The 23,358-nt window shown below is 34.9% G+C and overlaps 1 protein-coding gene across 1 annotated transcript in view; it reads right to left on the reverse strand.

The window, feature by feature from the left end:
* Positions 1 to 779: 779 nt before the first annotated feature.
* LOC126973232 (unextended protein-like) overlaps positions 780 to 23,358 on the reverse strand; it is a 38,528-nt gene continuing 15,949 nt past the window's right edge. Inside the window, exons 4-13 of the mRNA XM_050820420.1 lie at positions 22,250 to 22,421; positions 20,947 to 21,138; positions 15,445 to 15,588; positions 14,537 to 14,674; positions 13,999 to 14,141; positions 9,741 to 9,867; positions 8,873 to 9,002; positions 7,928 to 8,024; positions 3,406 to 3,489; positions 780 to 1,560 (exon numbers count right to left, since the gene is read on the reverse strand). Coding sequence (XP_050676377.1) covers positions 1,462 to 1,560; positions 3,406 to 3,489; positions 7,928 to 8,024; positions 8,873 to 9,002; positions 9,741 to 9,867; positions 13,999 to 14,141; positions 14,537 to 14,674; positions 15,445 to 15,588; positions 20,947 to 21,138; positions 22,250 to 22,421 — 1,326 coding nt within the window. The 3' untranslated portion in view covers positions 780 to 1,461. The remainder of the gene's footprint in view (positions 1,561 to 3,405; positions 3,490 to 7,927; positions 8,025 to 8,872; positions 9,003 to 9,740; positions 9,868 to 13,998; positions 14,142 to 14,536; positions 14,675 to 15,444; positions 15,589 to 20,946; positions 21,139 to 22,249; positions 22,422 to 23,358) is intronic.

Here is a 23,358-nt window from a genome sequence, read left to right on the forward strand (position 1 = left end):
ATAAATAACACGAGGAACTGTTTATCCAACCATACGATAGTAACACGCTCTTTTTCGCGACACAGCAACGCGGTTATGTCGTTCGGCCCTTAGAGCACTTTCACACTACGTCCGATCCGTACCCGTGAAAACACGGTCCAGTGTAGGCGGACTGAGCGTCACTGCACTGCGAGTTACGGCGTTATGCCATGCCATATGCCATGACGCGCATAATCGCACAGTGCTGCACCGCTCTGGTGTGACATGTACCATACAAAATTATTGAAATTATTTTTAGAAATTATTACTCTTTGTACCATGCTGTGCAGTGCTGCGCAGCGTGCGTTCCGGCCTTTATATGTCACCTTTTTGCTCTAAATGGTGATTTTCATTATTACAACACTAGAAATAAGGGATTGCTTGTAACTAATTCTAGTAGGCTTCATAAGATACATAATAGCTTTAAGGGTTAATGTATACACTTTTATAATAAAGTCCAAGCCACTGTTCAGGCATTATCTATAAATAAATTCAAATGTTTTATAAAAAAATGGCTCTGTCGTACTAAATCCTACTACTCCTGAATATCTAAGTGATCGGACAAGCTGAGACTAGAATATGATTATTTTATAGCTATTTGACAGTACCTGTACAATATTGTATATTTTATTAAAAAGAGCTCAGAGCGCCATTTGTTTCCGAAGCGGTAGTAGTATATTAGAAATGTCATCAAAAAGAATTCTAAAGGAGGGAGGAAGGGAGGGTTTAAGTAAAGTATTCAGGTAAAATAAAACAACAAATTAATAATAAATTTATATTTGCAATTGATTGTACATTAAAATATTAAATAAGAAATATCAAATTTAACACTTACATCAAAATGGACACTGCACATTGGATTAAAATTGCATTAATTGTAATATAAATGCAAGAACTACGTAAGGCACCATTTGGAAGTACAAATTACATAAATTAGTAAAAAAAAAATTGAAAATATTCAAAAAACTTCATTCTAGTTTGAGACTAGAATAAAATAATTGTGTAATTGTTTATAACAACGTTGTGATGTTCGTGATTTCATAGGATTAAATGTCAGCTTTACGCCATATAAAAATAAGTACCACAGCTGCACTTAACAACTAAACGACGGCGGCCATGATGACTGTTTTTTTTTTTTGGAAATGAGTCAAATACTTGTCTACAGAATTCCTTACACAAAATCGATTGTGATTATACTATTGATATTTATATTATAGTTGTAATATTTTTTTAATTATTTCGAGATGAGTATACCTATGGTCATCAATGAACGCCCTCTAATCTACGTATTAAAAAACGAAAATGCAATAAAATACTATAAAAACTCTAATACTAACTGAAATTAAAACATCTACTTAATAATTAAGCATTTACCGCGAATTTGTCAAATCGCTGGCAGTGTTGCCATATGTCTACTCGGTGGTAGAATTTGGTAGTAATAATCTACTTCTTCAGCAATTTCTCCTCTTCCTGATTGGCTGGTTCTAACTCACGAGACTTAAATGTTGAGTTTGTGTTGAAGCTCGCCGACGAAGGTGTAAACTGTAACGGTAGACAAAAAAACATAAGGCTTCATAAAATAATAAAATAGTTTTAGGGTAGGTACGATACAACAGTACACGGAAAGAACAGGTTTATAATTCGGGCATGTGGCTGTTATAATATACAGTCATATTGACATATCTCATGAAAAGTTAAATGTTTTCAGATCACTGGTTTATGATAATTTAAAATAATCACTGATTCTCTTTCTTAATTCTTATATTTTTTTCTGAATCCTTGACTAATTGTAGAATTGTATAATAGGAGCGTGTAGTATTGTGTAAATTATATAGCTAGTAATTATTTGATAATTTGTAATACTTTTAATTTGTGGGTTGGTTACCTTTTAACTAAAAATGTCGTATAATTATTGGAAACTTTAAAGTGTGAGTTTTAAGATCTGTTAATATTTATCATAATACTGTTTGTTTCCTACACATGAATAAATAAATAAATAATAAATAACATACACCTTTAATTTTAACTGCAATGTTGAGACGGTTACTCATAAATAAGTTAAAATGTTTTGTTATAAAAAGGTTCTGCAGTATTATTACTCAGATGAAGATTAACTAAAGTATCAGACAGCCCAAAACTAGATTATTATGGTTTCTCATCTTCTCTCCCAGAAGGCCAAGGCCAAGATTTGTTTAGTGTATTAAGGGACGTAAAATGGATATATAGGAATCGAATTTAGAGTAGATAAATTACTTTTTTAATATGACAGCAATGTTACAAAATTAGTTTTTCCTAAAAATTAAAAAGATTATTCATGTAATGCCGCAAATAAAAACAAAATGTTTTTAAATATATTCGTTTAATGTATGAACTAGTAACCAATGCTATAAATAAAGAATATTCAAATATATCATGACTGATAGATAAGGTTACAATAACAAGGTCACAAATATTGAATAGCTAATGCAGTAGAACCGGCTATGCAAAGTACTGAAAAAAAACTATAAATCGTTTAAGTTCAGTAAGTTTTCGATAAATATGAAAAATTATTCCCTAAACGATAAACCACCATTAACACAGAGAAACAAGTTGAGAAATGAATTCAGTTTAGTTGTTACAACCAATATATAATAGTCTTATATTCTTTTTAACTGAGGTATCGATATATTATCATTTCATTATATTTCCTCTCGCAAGTTTCTATACACCCAGCAAAGTATAAACTATCATCTGTCAAAAGTCACATATAACAAGATGGCGTCGTCTAACACTACTTGTTTTGCAAAGTGACATTGACATAACGTCTATTTGACCTGTAATTTGACGAGATAGACTAAAATAGCTTTAATATTGACGACTGCATTATACAAACCTTGATGCCGTGTATTAATATCTAGTTGTAGGAACATCCAAAGTCTGGCAGCATGGAAAATTTAATTTTTTATAAATACTACAGAACTGTAGAATAGTCTTTTTTTATAAACTTAGATATAGGACCACAGATACTAGGTTCTATAGGAACCAATGACAGAAACAAAAGTCATACATTTTTTTTTGGGGTTACCAAGATTTACAATTTGTGTAATCCGTACTGAACGGAGGATCGTTCCACCTGAAATTTCAAATAACAACACACACACAGATGTTAAACAGACTAGTGTGAGCTAGACTCGTGCACCGAATTGGTCGATAACAGTAGATACTATATTATTTTTAATACTTTTGTAAAGTAGTGCCACTCAGAATTTTTGGATTTTTCAAGAATCCTGAGCGGCACTGTATTGTAATGGGCACGGCGTACCAATAACCATCAGCTGAACGACCTGCTCGTCTCATCCCTTATTGTCATAAAAAAAACAACTTATTTATATCTCGATAGATACAAACCTGTTTGGCTGGTGTAGCAGTAGCAGGGGGCGGAGATGGCTTCTCTTCTATGTCATCCAGCTTGGTGTCTCCCTCGCGAAGCAACTGAAAATATAAAGATCTAAGTTACACGACTGATATCCATATCCATGTACCATGTAGTACTGAAGTTACGACCCCGTCTTTTTATTAAGGCGAAGAGTAAGCAGAAAACACGCAAACATGGTGTTTTTAGACAAGTTTTGTGGTTAAAGTATAGCATTTCGAGCTATGAACACTACTTAATCCTGTTACACATATCCTTAAGTCTTATTTGTAGGTTGCTAATGCTTGCTGTTGGTTAACACTGCCGAGCCTTTTTGAACTACCACTTTTCTTTGAAGTTAAACAAGTTTTTTGGCATGGCGTGACGAATTTTTTTTGGTACTTCTCTCAGAAAAGTTATTCTTATAGCTTGTACTTTTTTGTGTAGGTTCATTTATTCAGATTAGCAGTGAATAACGAGGATTGTAAGCATATAAACTGTTTTCCACCCAAGAATTTTGAAAATTTTGGCTTTGTTACATAGATGGCGGGCCGGCAGCCGTGAACTGATATCGTTCAAGGTCGCTGGCATTTAGTGTCGCCTTAAATTTTAATAATGACTGATCATTTCATGTCCATCAGGTTCCGTTCAAAAAACGAGTTTTTATTTATCGTCAAGCATGCGAAATGGAGATAAATGTTTTAGGCATGATGCATGTTGTAGTAATGCAGAACAAAAACTTGAGATTTAATTATTAGGTTAAAATTATTTTAATAATTAGTGTAAAATGATACACTTGCAAAAGCATTGAATAAATTTATCGACACACTCATGAGTATGCCCATCAATCATAGTAAATGGGCGCATGATGTTGGTCTTGCTATAAACGCATCTAAAACTAAAATACTGCATATACATAGTTCACATAACAAGTCAACGTTGCGTCCAAACATCGTTGCTCATTATCACCACTGTCTCCACCATGCGATTACACATTACCAGTGTCAGCCAGTAGAGATAGTAGATAAGCACAGGTATTTGGCTCTTACTATAGATAATCGTTTCAACTGGGGGTCTCATATTGACAGTGTCTGCGCTAGGCTAAGATTAGTACTGGGCAAGTTATATATCTATATATATAAAAATTAATTGCTGTTCGTTAGTCTCGCTAAAACTCGAGAACGGCTGGACCGATTAGGCAAATTTAGGCCTTAAATTATTTGTGGAAGTACAGAGAAGGTTTAAAAGGTGAATAAATAGGAAAATGCTGCTAAATTCAATAAAAACAACAAATTTGTTTTTCCTTTGATGTGTCCATACATAATTTCTATGAGAGAATTTATTGACGCACGGTTTGACAGTTCTGCTGTGAAACAATTTCATTACAACAACAGGGTGCATAATTTTTGATGTTATGATATATTATTAAAAAATTCATATAAAATCATTATTTTATTTATTATATACAGAACAACGTCTGTCGGGTCAGCTAGTTTTAAAATATAAGTTACCCTATAGAACCCTTAGGCTTATCTATATGGGATTAGCAGACTCGATAATTAATTATTGCTTGAGTAGTTACGATCTTACTTATAACAGTTACATTGAGAGCATTTACAAATTACAATTTAAAATATTAATAAGTATAGTACCGCAACATATAAGGAAAAAATATAAAAATAACGAAATGGGTTTGTTAAAATTTTGCAGAATTGTAAATGTGTACGATAAGATAAAAATCTCTATTATAATCAGGCATTCAAATTCAAATATTTTTATTCAAAATAGGATTTATAATCACTTATTGAACGTCAAAATCTACCACCCATTCAAAAGAGACTGCCTCAGACCTGAGAAGAATGGGCGCAAGAAACTCAGCGGGCTTTTTTTTATATAAAATATGGATTACAATGTAATATCGTACAATAAACATTAATAATTAAAGAGCCTGAGTGTGTTCGCTTTAATCCCAGTCCGTGGTGTCATTAAGAAAATCGTTTATGCTATAATAACCTTTCCCACAGAAACGTTTTTTAACAATTCTTTTAAATTTCGTAACACATTTGTTTTGTACATTTTCTGGGATCATATTGTAGAAGCATATACATCGCCCAACAAAAGACTTACTAACTCGACCCAACCGAGTAGTAGGCATAACAAGTTTATGTTTGTTCCTCGTGTTAACATTATGAATGTCACAGTTTCTAGAAAATTCCTCAATGTGCTTATGAACATACAAAACATTATCAAAAATGTATTGAGAAGCAACAGTCAAAATGTTTATTTCTTTAAATTTTTCTCTTAATGATTCTTTAGGACCTAGGTTATAAATCGCGCGAATAGTCCTCTTCTGCAGCACAAAGATAGTATTAATATCGGCCGCACTGCCCCATAACAATATACCATAGGACATAATACTATGAAAATAACTAAAGTATACTAAGCTCGCCGTATCTATGTCAGTTAACCGTCTGATTTTCTTAACCGCATATGCTGCAGAACTAAGCCTATTCGCCAATCCTTCAATATGGGGGCCCCACTGCAATTTGGAATCAAGAGTAATGCTAAGAAATATAGCAGATTCCACTGGTTTTACCACCTCTCCATTTAATAAAATATTCGCATCTACATCTTTGACATTTGGCGCGGTGAATTTAATATATTTGGTTTTATGATTATTTAACAATAAGTTATTGGCGCTAAACCAGTACACGATGTCAGATAGAGCATTGTTTACTTCGTCATATAAAACTTGGCTTCGTTTCACTTTGAATATAAGTGAAGTGTCATCCGCAAACAATACCATACCACCTTGTGTTTTTTTTTATAAAACGACCACGGTAACCACACCTTCGTAGTCTATCCTACCTAAAAACCTACATATTACCTAAATTTAACAATAAATATTGTAGGCGGGATTGGAGTATTTACTACTAAACACACTAAATGGTTTGCCTGCAAACGTTTTAGAAAGTATTGAGGAGAAAACGGAAAAGGCAAAGTATATATTAAATAAACAATTTTTAATGTTATTATGTGTAGGTATTATTAGGCGTGTTAATATAATTAGTGTAAGGTATCAATATAATAATGTAAGTAATTAAGATCTCGTCCCAACAGATAAATATTACATGGTTTCTTGTGGGTGACTTTATACAGGTTGGCCGAGAAGTTGACGTCCAAAGCTAAAATTTGAAAGCCTCATGGTGATGAGTATCCGAATCACCCCTATGTATGTTCTACGATTTTGAGTAGTTTGGGAGATAAAATTATTTTTCGCCTTTTATCCGCTTTTCTCACCTAATTGTGGTTGAGGACTTATTTCTAATTTTTTTGAACACTTTTAGTTAATTTAATTATTATACAAATGATATAAGTTTTCTTTAGAGTTGATTCCGCCAATATTTGTTTTTAAAACAATTCGACACGTGTTTCGCCTCTACACGAGGCATCCTCAGGACGCGTTGTCTCGCCAAAATCTGAATTAACTCTAAAGAAAACTTATATCATTTGTATAATTATGGATTTCCGCAAAGTAACGCCTAATTCAATAAATTTTATTACTGTTGATAATTATTAACTACAGTTGCAATAACCACATAAGAAACTATGAATAGTTTAGACAATGCGGAACTAGTTTTAGAACTAGAATTGAGTCGTAAGTTCAAGATAACTGCTCCAGCTAAATTCATGAAAATGTTCAAGGTATCAAAAAAATGGCTTCTAACTATTTTCAAAAACTTCCCAGAACATTGGCCAATAAAATGAGCCAAATTCAAATTTTAGCTTTGGACGTCAACTTCTCGGCCACCCTGTATGTATTACCTCTGTAATACTTTATTATGGTGAGCAGTAAAGAAAAAAAAAGTTAGGCCACAACACAATCGCATTCCTTAACTCTGCATTCAACTCACGCGATCTGAACACAAGTGAATATTATTATCAATATAAGAAATCAAATAATTTTATTTTCTGGCAATATTGGACCATTTCTTTGTTACTTTTCTTTAGGGGACTTTCAGTTAATAAACAGAAAAGTGTTATTGGACATATTTGATGTTGGATCATATTAGCTGTTGTAATTAAGTTTTAAATCAAATTTATCGTTTACAGTAACACTGACTTTAACATGCGGAATGAGTTGCACCATCGTATTCCTTGGCATAGTTAAAGTTAAAAAGTGACATATCAAGTCAATATCGAATTAATATTTGAAACTTTCGCCAGCTTTTATTTAGTTAATAATTATATTATTATGTTCCGTACAGAGAAAAAAATCTATTTTATAATTCAGTCGTCATTCCTCGACAATTATTGATGAAAACAGGCCAGATTAATTAAATTAGTGTGCGTGACAAGCTACGTCTTACACTTGCGATTTGTATGTCACTTAGTGTTAGTGGTGCTAGTATTGCCCAAAATAGAGGTTAGCTGTCAACCTCTATTTTTGACGTTTTCACAGCTGTTACAGTCTATCTAGAGGTAAAAATTATCTAAGCATTTTTCTTTAGTAAATACCTTATCAACTTCCGGTTCAATTTGTTCGTTGGTGCCCCCTTTGTTCAAAACTCCCTTCTCCATCAGAGTGGCACGCTTGGCCGCTAAGTACATGGATCTGAGGAACAGACAAACACACACATTCAATAAACATATGACATTTTGAGATTGCTGACCTAATTCTCAAGTTTTTTGAATTTATACTTCTTTTGGCGCGTTTATCAGAGTGAGTTATTACGATGCGCGCGCACACCGTCACGCAAATTCGACACCCGACGTTAGCTGGTCAACTAGATCATTTGTATCATGCTTCAGCTACCGAGGCTCTTGTAACTCATATGTCTACTGAACCACAACCAATGGACGAGAATTAAATAAATTTAAGTATTTAAACACATTATTTCTAATTGTATAAAAATAATTTAATTATATTTAAAATAAACGTTTTTAAACTAAATTTTGCGGGTATATTTAAATTAGATGTATGTAATACAATATATTATATCTTAAATAGCTGACCCAGCAAACGTTGTATTGCCGACAATAAAATCGCGATACAAAAGTAACTGTTGATCTTAGATGGGCGAAAATTTGAAGTTGTATGTATTTTTTAATGCTGACTCATAATCAAACAAATTTAAAAAAAAATGTGAAACAAATTAAAAAAAAAAATCGTGTGGACATTTAGGGGGATGAAAAATAGATGTTGTCCGATTCTCAGACCTACCCAATATGCACTCAAAATTTCATGAGAATCGGTCAAGCCGTTTCGGAGGAGTTCGGTCCCGCACACCGTGACACGAGAATTTTATATATAAGACAACAATATTGTTGTTTCGACATTAATAAAATAGCACAAGGAATATTTTTTTTGAGGATTTTTCTTTTGTTACATTAAAGAAGAATAAGATTGGTATTTTCAAATTTACGAAAAGTAAATTATTTTCTTTTTGTATATTTACTTACCTTTTAATAGTAAGGTAGTACAGCTCGACTATTGCTTTCACGGAGTAGTCAGGCACGAAGGTGTGACGCAGCATGGAGTCCATGTTGAGGTTCTGCAACGAGCCCAGGGTCGACGGAGCTGGTGATTCCGCTACAAGCAAAATAATAGTTTATTGAAGTGCACTTTTCTGTTACACTCGACGTTGATGATTATGAGTTTTACTACATATTAAAACTGTCTATCTGTTCGCCATAAACTCAAAAACTACTAGTTCGATATCCACCGAATTGTCGAAACCAGAGCTCTGTGAACGGCTGGATCACTTGGCGTTGCGTAGAGACGTCCCTTCATTGTGTGTCTTCTATCGCATTTATCAAGGGAAGTGTTCCGAAGAGCTGTTTAACCTGATTCCTGCCGCCGAATTCCACCTTCGCACTACCATACATACAACTACCATAAATTAGGATATCATCCCCACCATGTGGATCTCCACAGTGCGGTTTTCAAGGAGCTTTCTTCTTCCACGTACAACAAAGCTGTGGAATGAGCTTCCTTGTACGCGTACACCTTTTTCAAAGGACGGCAACGCTCCTGTGATTCCTCTTCAAGATAATTGTGAGTATGCGGCGGTGATCACTTAACACCAGGTGACCCGAACGCTCGTTTGTCCTCTTTTTCCATAAAAAAGCCTCCTAGATACTTTTCTAATTCTAACTAATTCGCCTAAATACACCGTCGTCACCTAAATGGTCGTTTATCCTCCAACGGGCAGATCCGGTGTTTTGTGTTTTAAAAATAATAACGGATATTTAAAAATATGCACAAAATTTTCGTAAAATAAATATAAGTTGGCTTGTAAGCAAAATATAATTCATGTCGAAAACTCACCAAGTCCAACGTTCTGGGTGAGCGCCTGGACACCGAAGTAGGTGAAGGGTCCCGCTTCGAACACTAGGTTCTCTCTTCCCACTGTCACCTCAACTCTGCCCTCCAGTATCAGCACGAAGTAATCCACCTGTAGATATAAAACATATTCAAGCCCAGTTACGTCTACATTTTAAATCAAGCCGGATCATGGCATATGCAACAACGCTTAATATGTGTGATATTGTGGGGACAGCTGTCGACGTGTGCAAATGACGAGTCGCGAGTCAGTTGTCGCCAGGGGCATTGAAAGTACTACCATCTATTCTATTAGGTACGCTGCAAATTCATCACGATGGCGATCATTTTACATACATGATAGATGGATAGATGGAGCTAGTGATAGTAAAAAACTTAATTTAGTTATTAAAACAAGACTTGACTATCGTGTGGTAATCAAAGTAATATAAAACACCCCTAAAAACACAGAACACTGAAACCCTAATGGTATTAAGAATTTCCATCCTCAAATAAAAATCAAATTACAATATTCATCAACATCGCAATATGCAATCAAAATAAACTCGGTCTACAACCATAGATAAAGTATTAACACAATGAGCGCCATCTAGCGACGGCAGTTGGTACATTACGGGCATAAAATATTTTTACTAAAAAATAACGCAGCGCCATCTCTTAGCTCTTGGTTACACTGATTTTACATATGTATAGTGTATTATCTATGGTTGTCTCCGGGCCCCGTTGCGCCCGTTAGACTAGTGTTTTTTAATAAATAACGGTCGTGTACTTACTCGTTTGATTTAATCATGGCCCATGAGGAGATGACTCAATAATGGTGACCCCAAAGAACACCGGCCCCAAAAAAAATCTTTTCGGTGGTGCAAGTGACTTTGGTGAACTATTCTAGACGATGATGAATCCGGTACCAGGACAGTTATCTCAGACTGCTGCCCAGTAGTCTGAGATAACTGTCAACTCGTTTGATTTAATCATGGCCCATGAGGAGATGACTCAATAATGGAATGGTTGACTGAATGACGCCACGAGCGTTTTTTGATCTAGTATTACAACATCGCATACAATAATTTTTCTACGAGTAATAATAATAATAATAATGAAGCTTTATTTGATTCCATGCAAAAAAATATGACTATTTAATCATACTTCTAAGTTACTATCCCTGGTTTTGTATGGAACCCTTTTGGGTAAAAGCCTCCTCCAAAGAATTCCATTTAGTTTTGGTTTTTGCAGTCGCTATTCAACTTTGCCGCCATATTTCATCTGTCCATCTACCACAAGGCCTAGCTCTCTTTCTGATGCCTCGAGGTCCAGACCATTTAATTATTCTGTGTGTCCAGTCGTCAGTGTATCTGGCCACATGCCCCGCCCACTTCCATTTTCTTTCGAGGGCGAAAGTAAGTGCATCGGTAATTTTAGTTTTACGTCTGCCTGTCTGAGTTTCTCACCCTGTCTTTTATTTTTAAACCTAGACAGCTTCTCTCCATTCTCCTTTGAGTGGACTGTATTTTGTTTCTCGTTTTTAGATCAAACGTCCAGGTTTGGCAGCCATAGGTGACGCATGGTAGAATTGCAGAGTCCGTAACTATTCTTTTGGTTGGCATCGGAAGCTGTGATTTGAATATTTATTTATGAGCCCAGTACTTCTTCCAGGTGATCGCTATTTTTCTGTCAATTTCTTGGGCACCTCTTCCTTTACAAAACGAGATCTGTTTCCCAAGGTAGACGTATTTTTCTCCGAGTAGTTAATTTTAAGTTGCCGTTTAAATGGGCGGGAAATGTACACATAGGTAAGTACTGCTTATCTCTGGTGAGTGGTTTAATTTTTACTTCAAGGAATGACTTTTTTTTTTATTTATTTATCATATTACATATACCGATATAAAACTAGGTCAAATTAGCATCTAAAAAAAACCACAAAGGTTAACAACTAATGCTAATAACACTTAATAATACGTCACAACTCAACAACAACTTATGCTATAAATTAAATGAACACAGTGAAAATATTTTAAAAGACTTAAAAACGAATAAATATAACTTATAAATATGACTTAGCAGGTTCAAAATCTCTTAGCTGCTATAATTTATGTAATTTGTAATCCTTTATTCTATAATTAATGTTTTTAGTATTTAAATTTTGCCGCTCACTGAAGGGCAGCTCATTTAGCAAGCGAGGTATTAGGTAATCGGCAGTTCGTTCGCCGTACACGTTGCAGGCCCGGAGAATCGACAACCGGTTCTGAGTTATGGTTCTTGTTTGTATAGGATGTTCTATCTTTTGCAGTCTTATTTTTTCATTAAAAAAGTATTGGCTCAATAGCACTTGCTTAACTTTATGATAAATGGGCAAGATATTGCAATGTTTAAATATTTCATTTTCGTTTTGTTTTAATTTTCGAAACATATTTGCAGATAATGTATTTTTTAAAATTTTTAATTGAAGATTGTATATTTGCTTCAGATATGAGGAATATGTACGGCCATAGCTTGTTAGGCCATATTGAATATAGGATTCCGCTAATGAATTATAAAGCATAATTTTTACTTTAAAGGGAATTCTATTTTTTAATATTTTTATATTTCCTAGGAACTGGCGTAACTTATTGCTAATGTGTTCGATGTGGTAGCTCCAGTTGAATTTTGAATCAATTATTAGGCCAAGGTATTTATGTGTATCCACTATATCAATTGCAGGACACCTACAGGTTCCTAGCCCATGCAGACAGTTATGATTGTGTGAAATTATAGATTTTGGTGTAGGGTGCTTGATGTAGGGTGATTTGATAATCATGAGCTTAGTTTTACTAATGTTTAGTACTAAACCAGCATCATGACACCATTTAGTTATCGTGTCCAAGTCAGACTGAAGATCTTCACATGCTCTATGGATATCTTTACTTGACACAATAAGGCAAGTGTCATCTGCAAATTGGTAACACGTGCTGTATTTAAGGCAGTTTCCCAAATCGTTCACATACGATAAAAAGTGTAGGGGACCCAGGACTGATCCTTGAGCCGTTCCCTCAGTCACCATTTTGGGGTCACTGTATGTATTTTGTACTTTAACAGTAAATGTACGATTTGTGAGATAATTTTTGCACCACTTTAGTAACGGACCCCTGATTCCACAATCATCTAGATTTTGTATTAGTTGTTCATGCTGCAATGTTTCAAATGCCCGCGAAAAGTCAATAAATAGGGCCAGTACAAATTTTTTGTTGTTTAAGTGAGCATTTACCTCGTCAGTGAAAGAACATAGGAGGTCTGTTGCACTTTTACCCGCTTGAAACCCAAATTGATTGCTACTAATTACCTTTTTCTTTTGATAGAATTGATGAACCTGATCACTCACGATTCTTTCTATGATTTTGTCAATTGCAGAAAGTAAAGTAATTGGCCTGTAGTTCGTATAATTTTCGTGATGACCCTTTTTGTACACTGGTCTTACACAACCTATTTTGAGGTCATTAGGAAAATCGCCTGTTTCGACGCTACAGTTTATTAAATTTGCAATTGGTAGGGCCAGATATTGGTTAGCTAGTTTAAGTTCACTTACTTTAATACCATCTAGTCCAGGTGCCTTATTTGAGTGTAATTTCTTAATTACTTTACTAACATCGTCTTTGGAGACCTTTTGGAATAACATTGTAGTATTTAAGGGCTTGCGATACGTACTTGCATCATCAAGTTTTAGTTTGCAATTTGGAATTATATTTTTTACTGATTTTTCAAATCCATTCGCAAAGTTATCAGCTATCTGTTTAACGGAAAGGCCCTGGCCTTCGAACGCCTTTAGTATCACTTCGTCAATGGTTAAATTTGTCCGCCCTAGCATTTGATTAATAATTTTGTAGATTTTTTTTATATCTTTAAAATTTTTCTTTATTTCTTTTAAATAATATGCGTCACGTTTGGATTCCATTAATTTATGGAGTTTGTTTCTGGTATATACAACGCGGGAATTACGTATTAAGTTATATTTCTCTAAACCTAACGTAATTTATCTAGATTAATTTCTAGTTCAACTTAGTTGTCTATAGCACCAAAAAACTTTTTTGGCGACAATAAAGTACGATAAACAATACTTTTTTAGGCCATACAGATTTTCACCAGTGCTGAGCTTCATCAGGTTAGTTTCCTAGTACTTCATACAGTCCACACCACTAGAAGTACACTGAACTGAGGCTATTTTGTTTAACCAACAGTTGTCTTCACAATATGCACAATCCGTATTACTTACCGCCTTGCCTTCCTGGTAGACGAACCGTTTTGGGTCATTCTTGTCTTCGTCTCCTCGGAGCCTGATGTGCTGGATAACATCCTGCTTCAGCAGACGACGCAGCACTGTCTCCGATATCATGTCGGGCCGGAACGGATCAACACCTGGAAAAAAAACGTAATTTTTAAAAAGCCGTACATCAAAAATAAAATAATATCATAATATTTGCAAGTTTAGTTTGTTTGTAGTTTTAAACTATACTTACAATTAAAATATTATATTTTGAAAAAAATGTGATGCCACAAAATTTTGGACCCCTCCCCGCCCTTAGTCACAAAATGTCACAAATAGTCAACCCCCTCTGTTATTAATTATTATTAAATATTCTGGTAAGCAACAATTTAACAATATTGTTACCATTTCTTTTGAAATTCGTAATAGCTTTGGTAATTACGGGTGAGAAAACTTTAAGTGATAGCAAAAAGTTTGGACTTTGAACTTTGGTATTTTTAAAAATCATTAATGGACCAAAATGGTAATGGTTGAGTTTAATAGTTACTGGTGCTCAGGAACTGGAAGGTAGCCAGGATAAGCTGCGGAGAGACGTGGACTCGCTGGTGCTGATGGCCTGCAAAGGCTGCGATATCGTGTAGCTTGTTCATCGGACGGAGAAGTCTCTTCTTGGTGCGGTTGTCCGCTGTAACAATATTTGTAACACATAACTAATTGGTCTAAAATTAAAAAAAAAACTTATAAAGACATTCAATAAAATGTTGTTTAAAAATATTTAAAAACAAAAGAAAATAAGCCAATGCTTTACTTCTTTATATTTTTTTTTAATATAATGTGATAAAAAACCTTGGTCAGGTATGTGGGGTTCGAAACTGGTCTCGGGAACCAGATCTTAAATCTGGCGCCTTGGACCGCGCGGCCAAACTGACTTGGAAACAGTAGTTGAAATTAATGATACAACTTCACCCCTACTACAATCAATTGTAATGCGACAAGCGATAGATGGGCGAAAAATTTGAGGCAATGTAATAAATGTTTCACTTTAAAAACTCCCGATAAAGCAGAACGTGTCGGTAATATTTTTTTATGACAATAAGGGACGAGACGAACATGAAGTTCAGCTGATGGTAATTGATACGGCCTGCCTATTACAATGCAGTGCCGCTCAGGATTCTTGAAAAACCCAAAAATTCTGAGCGGCACTTACAAGTGCGCTCGTCGCCTTGAGATATAAGATGTCAAGTCTCATTTGCCCAGTAATTTTACCAACTAAGGCGCCCTTAAGACCGAAACACAGTAATCTTTGCACATTACTGCTTCACGGCAGAAATAGGCGCCGTTGTGGTACCCATAAACTAGCCGGCATCCTGTGCAAAGGAGCCTCCCACTGGTACATTTGACTTAATTCTAACAGCTAATATGACGCAACCCTTAATAACTTGTATAGTAACTTACATATGACGTCACTCTCGTCGACAATCTCTGCCTGAATCATCTCCTCAATGACATCCTCCAGGGTGACCAGCCCGACGGTCTCGTACACCGGGTCACCGTCACCTTCCTCGATACGTTGGACGAACGCCATGTGGCCTTTGTTACCTGAACACAGACAGAGATAGACATATATCAGTCAGTTTTTGTAACATGACATTTTAATAATACTAGCTGACCCAGCATATGTTGCATTGCCAATTAAAGTAGGGTAGGGCGGGGCTAGTTGAGCATATGGGCAAGTTGCGCTATCAAAATATCTCGTAAATTATACACCGCACGCAGAAACATCAAATAGCGAAAAGAAAGCGTCGACAGAGAAGAACTTATCGCACGACCACCAGTGGTGACACGTCGATAGAGTAAAGTACATGACCGCATTATTTATTTTGACAACCAAGAGGAAAATAAATGTAAACAGTAATATTTCGTCTGAAATAGTTAGATTTCATTTGTTTTCAATCGGGTAAGTGTTATACAATGATAAATTTATTCTACTTTTGATACATATAAAGGTTCTGCGTATAATTCTAACAGATTGTTCATAATCTCACCTTTGTCTTAAAATTTCGGGGTGGGGCTAGTTGAGCTATAGTTGCTCAACAAACATGGATTCAGTGTATCAGATATTTGGAATGTGGATGAGACAGGAGTGTCCACTGTGCTGAAGCCAAATAAGATTGTAGCTGGGAATTTAAAAGTTTATCAGGCGAGAAACATGCATACAATATCAAATTTGCAGAAAATGGGCTCATACAAAATGTGAGCCTGGTGCTGGTCTTACTTTCGTTTGTGTCAATTGCAACAATGACATGAGTTCATTATTCGAATAATTTAGTTTTGTCGTTTTGCCCATAAAAATTATAAATAAAAGATGATTGTCAAACACAAATTTGATTTCGTGTCTAGTTAACATTGAATCCATCTGAGTGCTCAATTTGCCCCATTTCCTTGCTCAACTTACCTCACCCATGGGGTATGTTGAGCAAACATGACTTTCGGAATTTGAACAGCTGTAGCTCTTAATCTCAACTAGCTAGAAATAATTACTATGGACACTTTTGCTAGGGGATATATTAGTAATTGATCAGTATGCAGAACAAGACATTAAGAGTTATCATTGAGGAGCTATAGCCGCTCAAGTGAAAACTTGCTCAACTAGCCCCGCCCTACCCTAACAAAAAAAAAAACAATAATTAAAGTTTTTGGAGTATAAAAAATAGATGACGACCGATTCTCAGACCTACCAAATATATCGTACATAAAATTTATCATATTCTATTCTATATCTACAAATTATTATTGTATTCGATTGCAATCTTGCAACCCTATTGCGGATCTGTGGATGGAACAGAATAACAAAAAAATCGTGATTAAAAAACAGGCGTTGATCGTAGAAGGGCGAAAATTTTAAATTGTAAGTATTTTTCAATGCTGAATCATAATTAAATATAAATAAAAAAATGTCAAATAAATATTTAGGGGTGGGTGAGCCTATCATTTAAGGGTAAGAAAAATAGATGTTGGCCGATTCTCAGATGTTTTTAAAGTGATAACCCTCACTTTTAGGATCACACAAATAAAATTTTGAAAAACAAAATTTTATGAACGATGCGGGATTCGAACCCACGACCTCCGGCGTTCCGTGTCGGTGCTCTAACCAACTGAGCTAACCGTTCGAGTACCACCTCGTTATAAAATTCTGTTTGCTTTGTTCAACTCTCACACACAAATTTTCAAACAAATTGTTTAGCCGTTTCGGAAGAGTTTGGTAACAAACACCGGGACACGAGAATTTTATATATAAGACTAGCTGATTACCCGCGACGTCGTCCGCGTACGTATTTTTACATCTTGGGTTACATTACTGGACTTTTAGTAGGGATCCCTAATTTTTGAAAATGTAATACAGCCTATAACACCCGGGGATTATGTAGCTTCCCAACAGTGAAAGAATTATTCAAATCATTCATTCAAACAAACAAACAATCAAATCTTTCCTTTTTATAATATAACACCCTTATTCATAATGGTCCGCTAACTTTAAACAGCCGCTAAGGAGTGTTTTTTCTCATTCTGACTTAGGTCAATAGAAGAAGACAGAGTGAGAATCAGCAATGCTTTAAGTTAGCAGACTATTATGGATAAGGGAGTTAGTATAGAAGTATAGATTATAAAGAGGTAAGGTTTTTGAGATTCTCCGGATCTACTGAACCGATTTGAAGGATAGAAGGCCACATTATTTGTGTGTGAGTCTCATATGATATAGGTACAAAATAATTTACTGTACTCAAAATCTAACTACAAAAAGCAAGTATTAATTTTTCTGACAGAACTATTATAGCGACACAGAACAAAAAAGCTACAAAACTATTGCCTTTTAATAACTAAAGTGAAAACGTAACAATTAAAACTTGAAAAACCAGAGCATTAAATATCACGACATGTACCTAATGGTAATGATACTGCAAACCGTACTGATGCAACAGGACGATCGCTAGGGGATGAAAGGGGAACGTGAGGGGGCAAAACTTTCCAGCGAGGTCCTTACTTTGATTTAATAGACATGATGCTATAAAGCAATAAAAAACAAAGCCTGCAAAATTAAGTGTGGTTATAATAAAAATAAAATTTTAATTGAATATATACACACAAAAGTTCTAAACTACTTTTCGGCTTCGTTGTTGTTTGGACACACAGCAACCTGTATTCTTAAAAACAAATTTAATGCACAAATTTTAATATATAAGAATAAGTGAGTGAAACCTTACCGCAAGGTTAACAAAAGATTACCGTCTGGAATCGTTGCCAGAAATATGATTGAGAGAATGTTTATTTATACGTCGAAAAGCAATAGGGCTGCCACGTGTTTAATAAGTTTGTATACGATAAATACATAACTTTCGACAATATAACACTAGAAATAAGGGATTGCTTGTAACTAATTCTAGTAGGCTTCATAAGATACAAATTAGCTTTAAGGGTAAATGTTGTATACATTACTATAATAAAATCCCAGCCACTGTTCAGGCATTATCTATAAATAAATTTAAATGTTTTATAAAAAATGGCTCTGTCGTAAATCCTATTACTCCACTGCTGAATATCTAAATGATCGGACAGCCTGGGACTAGATTATGATTATTTTATAGCGATAGAAATGAGAAAAGAGCGCAAAAAAGAATGCTGGGAGAGTTTCTTGCGCTGCTTCTTCTCTCTCAGAGCGTCATTTGTTTTCGAAGCGGTAGTAGTATCTAGTAGTTATTAGAAATGACATCAAAAACAATTCTAAAGGAATCAATTTTGAGAAAATAAATGCCTTTTTATGTCTTTTAACAATACCGGTGCCGTTGCTTTAAGTCAAATCAAATCAAAATCACTTTATTCATGCAGGTCAAGGAAATGACACTTATAAATGTCAATATTTTTCTGTTATATTTACCGCCATTTCGGAAATGGTTGAGCTTTAATGATTCTTGATTGAACCCAATTCTTGGCGCCGCTGTGGTACCTACCCAGTCGAGTGTCGGTGATTAAAAACCCGTAGTTTTGCAAATAACTTATTATCAGTGTGGATGCCATAAAATAAGCTTAAGATGTGTCACTTACAAAGTGTTTTAATAGTGTTACTTTTAAATGGATAATACAAAAAATATCACTTTTTTACAAAATGGTTCAAGGTAAAAAAGTGAGCCAAGTTGCATAAATTATTATTGCTGGATATCCTATAATTTATCTAAGAAATAAATTTATTTTATATTTTTCAAAGAAAGCCGAGAGTGACAGCCCTAGCTAGCGATAAGTACGAGGAGCACATGTTTATAACATTTATAATTAATTGCTGATGGATATAGCTATAAACGCAAAGCTGCTGCACCATACACACAACCGTGCTAAAAGGTTATTTGAATTTCAGTAAACAAAATTTTTCACTAACCTCTGTATCTCTTTCTTACTTGTATTATTGTGTGGTTTGTTTTTTTATCTACACCAATGCTTTAAATCCTCTATTAAAGATTCTGAAACAGTTAGCTTAATGCCAACATTAAAACACCCAATGTTCTAATAACCATTACATCATCCAAACGAGTGTTGTAATGTTGTACTGAATTTCATTACAACACTCCTATTTTTTTTAAGATTTTTTTTTCGATCCCTTCATGCGCAAAGAGTTTCAATTCAGCCACATTCTTATTGCTCGATGCGTGGTATCTGTATGAATTTTGAAAAAAGAACATTTTCGTTTATGCGCGTTCCACTCTACGAAAACGTCGCGCGCTCTAAAAAAAAGTAGCTTATTCGAATCCCCGCCATTTTTCTTCGATATTTTTATTGTTTTGTTTACAAAAATGAGCGATTCATATTAAACGCTGCAATATTAGAGTGAATTTTAATTATTGCACTATACAAAATGTAAATTATTACTAAAATAAATAATTGTTTCATTAATACTTAGTTTATTTGTATATAATCAGTAATTAATGATATTAGGTTACTACTAGGACTGGTGTTTTAATGTTAGCATTAAGCTAACTGTTTCAGAATCTTTTAGAGGATTCATATTCTGGGTGTAGATAAAGTCTTGTATGCAACTGTTGATAATTAGGTATTAAAACACTCATGTGATACTATTATCATACTCGGCTTCGCCTCGTGTCATAAACCCATATTCGTGTTTTAATACCCCTTATTACACAACAGTTGCATAAATAACTAATTATTAACTAGCTGACCCAGCAAACGTTGTATTGTCGATATTAAAATCGCAATACAAAAGTAACTGTTGATCGTAGATGGGTGAAAATTTGAAGTTGTATGTATTTTTAATGCTGACTCATAATCAAACAAATTTAAAAAAAAGGTCAAAAAAAATTAAAAAAAAAAATTTGGCGTGGACCACCCTTAACATTTAGGGGGGTGAAAAATAGATGTTGTCCGATTCTCAGACCACTCATAATTTCATGAGAATCGGTCAAGCCGTTTCGAAGGAGTTTAACTACAAACACCTCGACATGAGAATTTTATAATATTAGATAAAGATTATACTTCCATTAAACCATCGACTTACTTAAGAATTGATGCCGCAAAATACGAATGTTTGAACCACCGAATAACACAGTCTGTGGCTATAAGGTTTTTAATTTGAAAACTTCTTTAGCCGTATTGGTTACTTTTTCGTAGGGGAAAATTATATGGATTCACGTCACCGACATGCTCATGAGTGGCGCACGCGATATATAAATAATTAAAAAGATAAATTTATTAATATTTAATACATATATAATAGTTACGCACACTCACAGTTTGAGTGAAATCTCGTGAGTTCGCGTCACCGAAATGCTTATAGCAGTATATCTGTAGCTATACAGCTGACGTATTGTGCAAAATTAGTTCTGTGTATATCTTATAAGTGAAATTGAATGGATTTAGCGAAAAGTTCAATGAGTATATATATTTTTCGCGTACCTTCTTTGAACTGTTTCAGCATGACATCCAGGGTAACGTCTTCGAAGACGAAGTTGCAGGGGTTCTGGTAGTACTGGCAGAGCGTGCGCAGCGGCGTATTATCATCAGGATCCACGAACGCCAAATCTTTGATGAAGAGCACTGTGATTATATTGCCGCGGTGACCCTCGTATACCGGAATACGGGAGTAGCCTGGTGGAAAACAGAAATATTTAGTTTAAAGTATGTTTAATTACCTATTGTCATTAATCTTTTTAATCACCGAAATCTTAAGCCTTGGTATTTGTAAAGGGGCTTTTGTTTCCGAAATTAGACCACTAAGTTGGGTCCATTTTGCTTGCAGTGTTGGCCAGTCATTCCAGCCGGCCCAGCTCCTTCCAGAAGTTCAGAACACTCCTGGGGTGTTCGCAGACTTCTTGGAGCAACCTTGTATTTAACTATAACTACTAATACAAATGATTTGAGTTTTCTTTAGTGTTCATTCCGCCAATATTTGTCTATAGGAAAATTCGATACGTGTTTCGCCTCTACAAGATTCTCAAGCCCATTTGCCCCCTATTATACAAAATTAATGAGTTAATCTTTGCCTTAGATCGGCGTGATTTTTGCGCTCGCGCAGCGTTTCTTCAACGCGTATTATTTTACGTATATAAATAGATTGCTTATAATGAGGATGATATGAGTGAATGTATCAGAAAACTATTGAAACAAGGGATCCATAATCGCAATTGGCTGAAGGGCAGCGGCAGGAGTGGCAAAGGGCTAATAGGGAGAACTTAAGTCTTTATAAATGGCACTTAACACCAGATTTTCTGACAGTGAGTTCTAATTATGACCCAACCTTATATCTTAAGAATGCAGGAAGCGAGATATAGTTGGATAGTATCTTGTTCATCTCAATGTGAAATAGCATTACTGAATAAACATGTTCTATATTTGAATTGAAAAATAGGTTTCAAGTTATAAAAATATTTTTGGCCAGACTGCATATTATTTACCAGTTTGAGGACTGATAATTGCTGTAGGTATTACCACAACGGCGCCTTTTTCTGCCACGAAGCAGTAACCATTATTTTGTTTCGGTCTGAATGGAATTATAGGGCAAATGAGACTTATCATCTTGTCTCAAGGTGGCAAGCGCAATTGTAGTTCCGCTCAGAATTTCGGGTCTTTCAAGAATCAAGACGTATCAATTACCATCAGCTAAACGTCCTGTTCGTCTCGTCCCTTATTGCCATAAAACTACCTAATAACGCAGCCTATTAAACCCCCTACTATGGAAAAATGAGAATATCCTACTCACCAGATTTGACAATTTCAGTCATCGTCTCAAAGTCCAGGACACTGTTGATTGGCAGCATGTAGCAGTCCTTCAGCTTGGTCATGACGTCGGACACCTTCTTCTTACGAAGGTCCAAGGCTCCAGAGATGATGTTCACTTCTTCTTTATCGAGGTCATTCACGTGGTTCGTTACCTGGTGTGAGATTAAATAGAATTGGTAAAGACCTTATTTATATTATATTTGAATACTAGCTGATCCAGCAAACGTTGTATTGCCATATAAAGAAATAACATAAAAATCAATAATTAAAATATTTGGAGTATAAAAAATAGATGACGACTGATTCTCAGACCTACCAAATATTAAGTCGTACATAAAATCTACCAACTATAGGTAGCTAAAATTAAGTTTTTATATTACCTCCGGAGAAAGCTAGAAATATATAAAGATTTTAATTAGTTATTCATTTTAAACTATTCTTTCAATTTGTGAACGGGGGGGGGGCGCACGTACCACATCAAAGGAAAAACACCTTTTAAACCTTCTCTGGACTTCCACAAATAATTCAAGACCAAAATTTGCCAAATCGATCCAGCCGTTCTCGAGTTTTAGCGAGACTAACGAACAGCAATTCCTTTTTATATATATAGATTAATATATATTAGAAGCTTAATTAAAATTTCACTTCTGACTTGTGTACTTTGTACGCACGCAATTTTTTTTAAATAACATGGATCCACGCTATAAAGATAAATTTTGAACAAAATCCAATAGTGAGTTTGTTCTTAAAGTGTAAGCACAGGTGTAAGTAAATCTGTTTTAATTTTTCATAAACAATTTGTTATTAATAATAAAAATAAAACTATTAAATTACTATGCAAATAGTTGGGTTGAGCAGGCTATCAACTGTAAAGTTGATCCTGTAGATAAAGCCACAACCTGAGAGTTGAACAAAGCATACAAGATTTCATGACGATACGTCACTCGAACGGTTGGCTCAGTTAGAAAAAGAGCTCGCATGAAACGCGAGAGGTCGTGGGTTCGAGTCCCGCAACGTTCATAAAATTGTGTTTTCAGTTTTATTTGTTTAATTAATTTTTCATATTTTTCTCAAACTCCTATTGGACAT

This window comes from Leptidea sinapis, chromosome 29 (genome assembly GCF_905404315.1).
Source record: "Leptidea sinapis chromosome 29, ilLepSina1.1, whole genome shotgun sequence".
Classification (NCBI taxonomy): Eukaryota; Metazoa; Arthropoda; class Insecta; order Lepidoptera; family Pieridae; genus Leptidea; species Leptidea sinapis.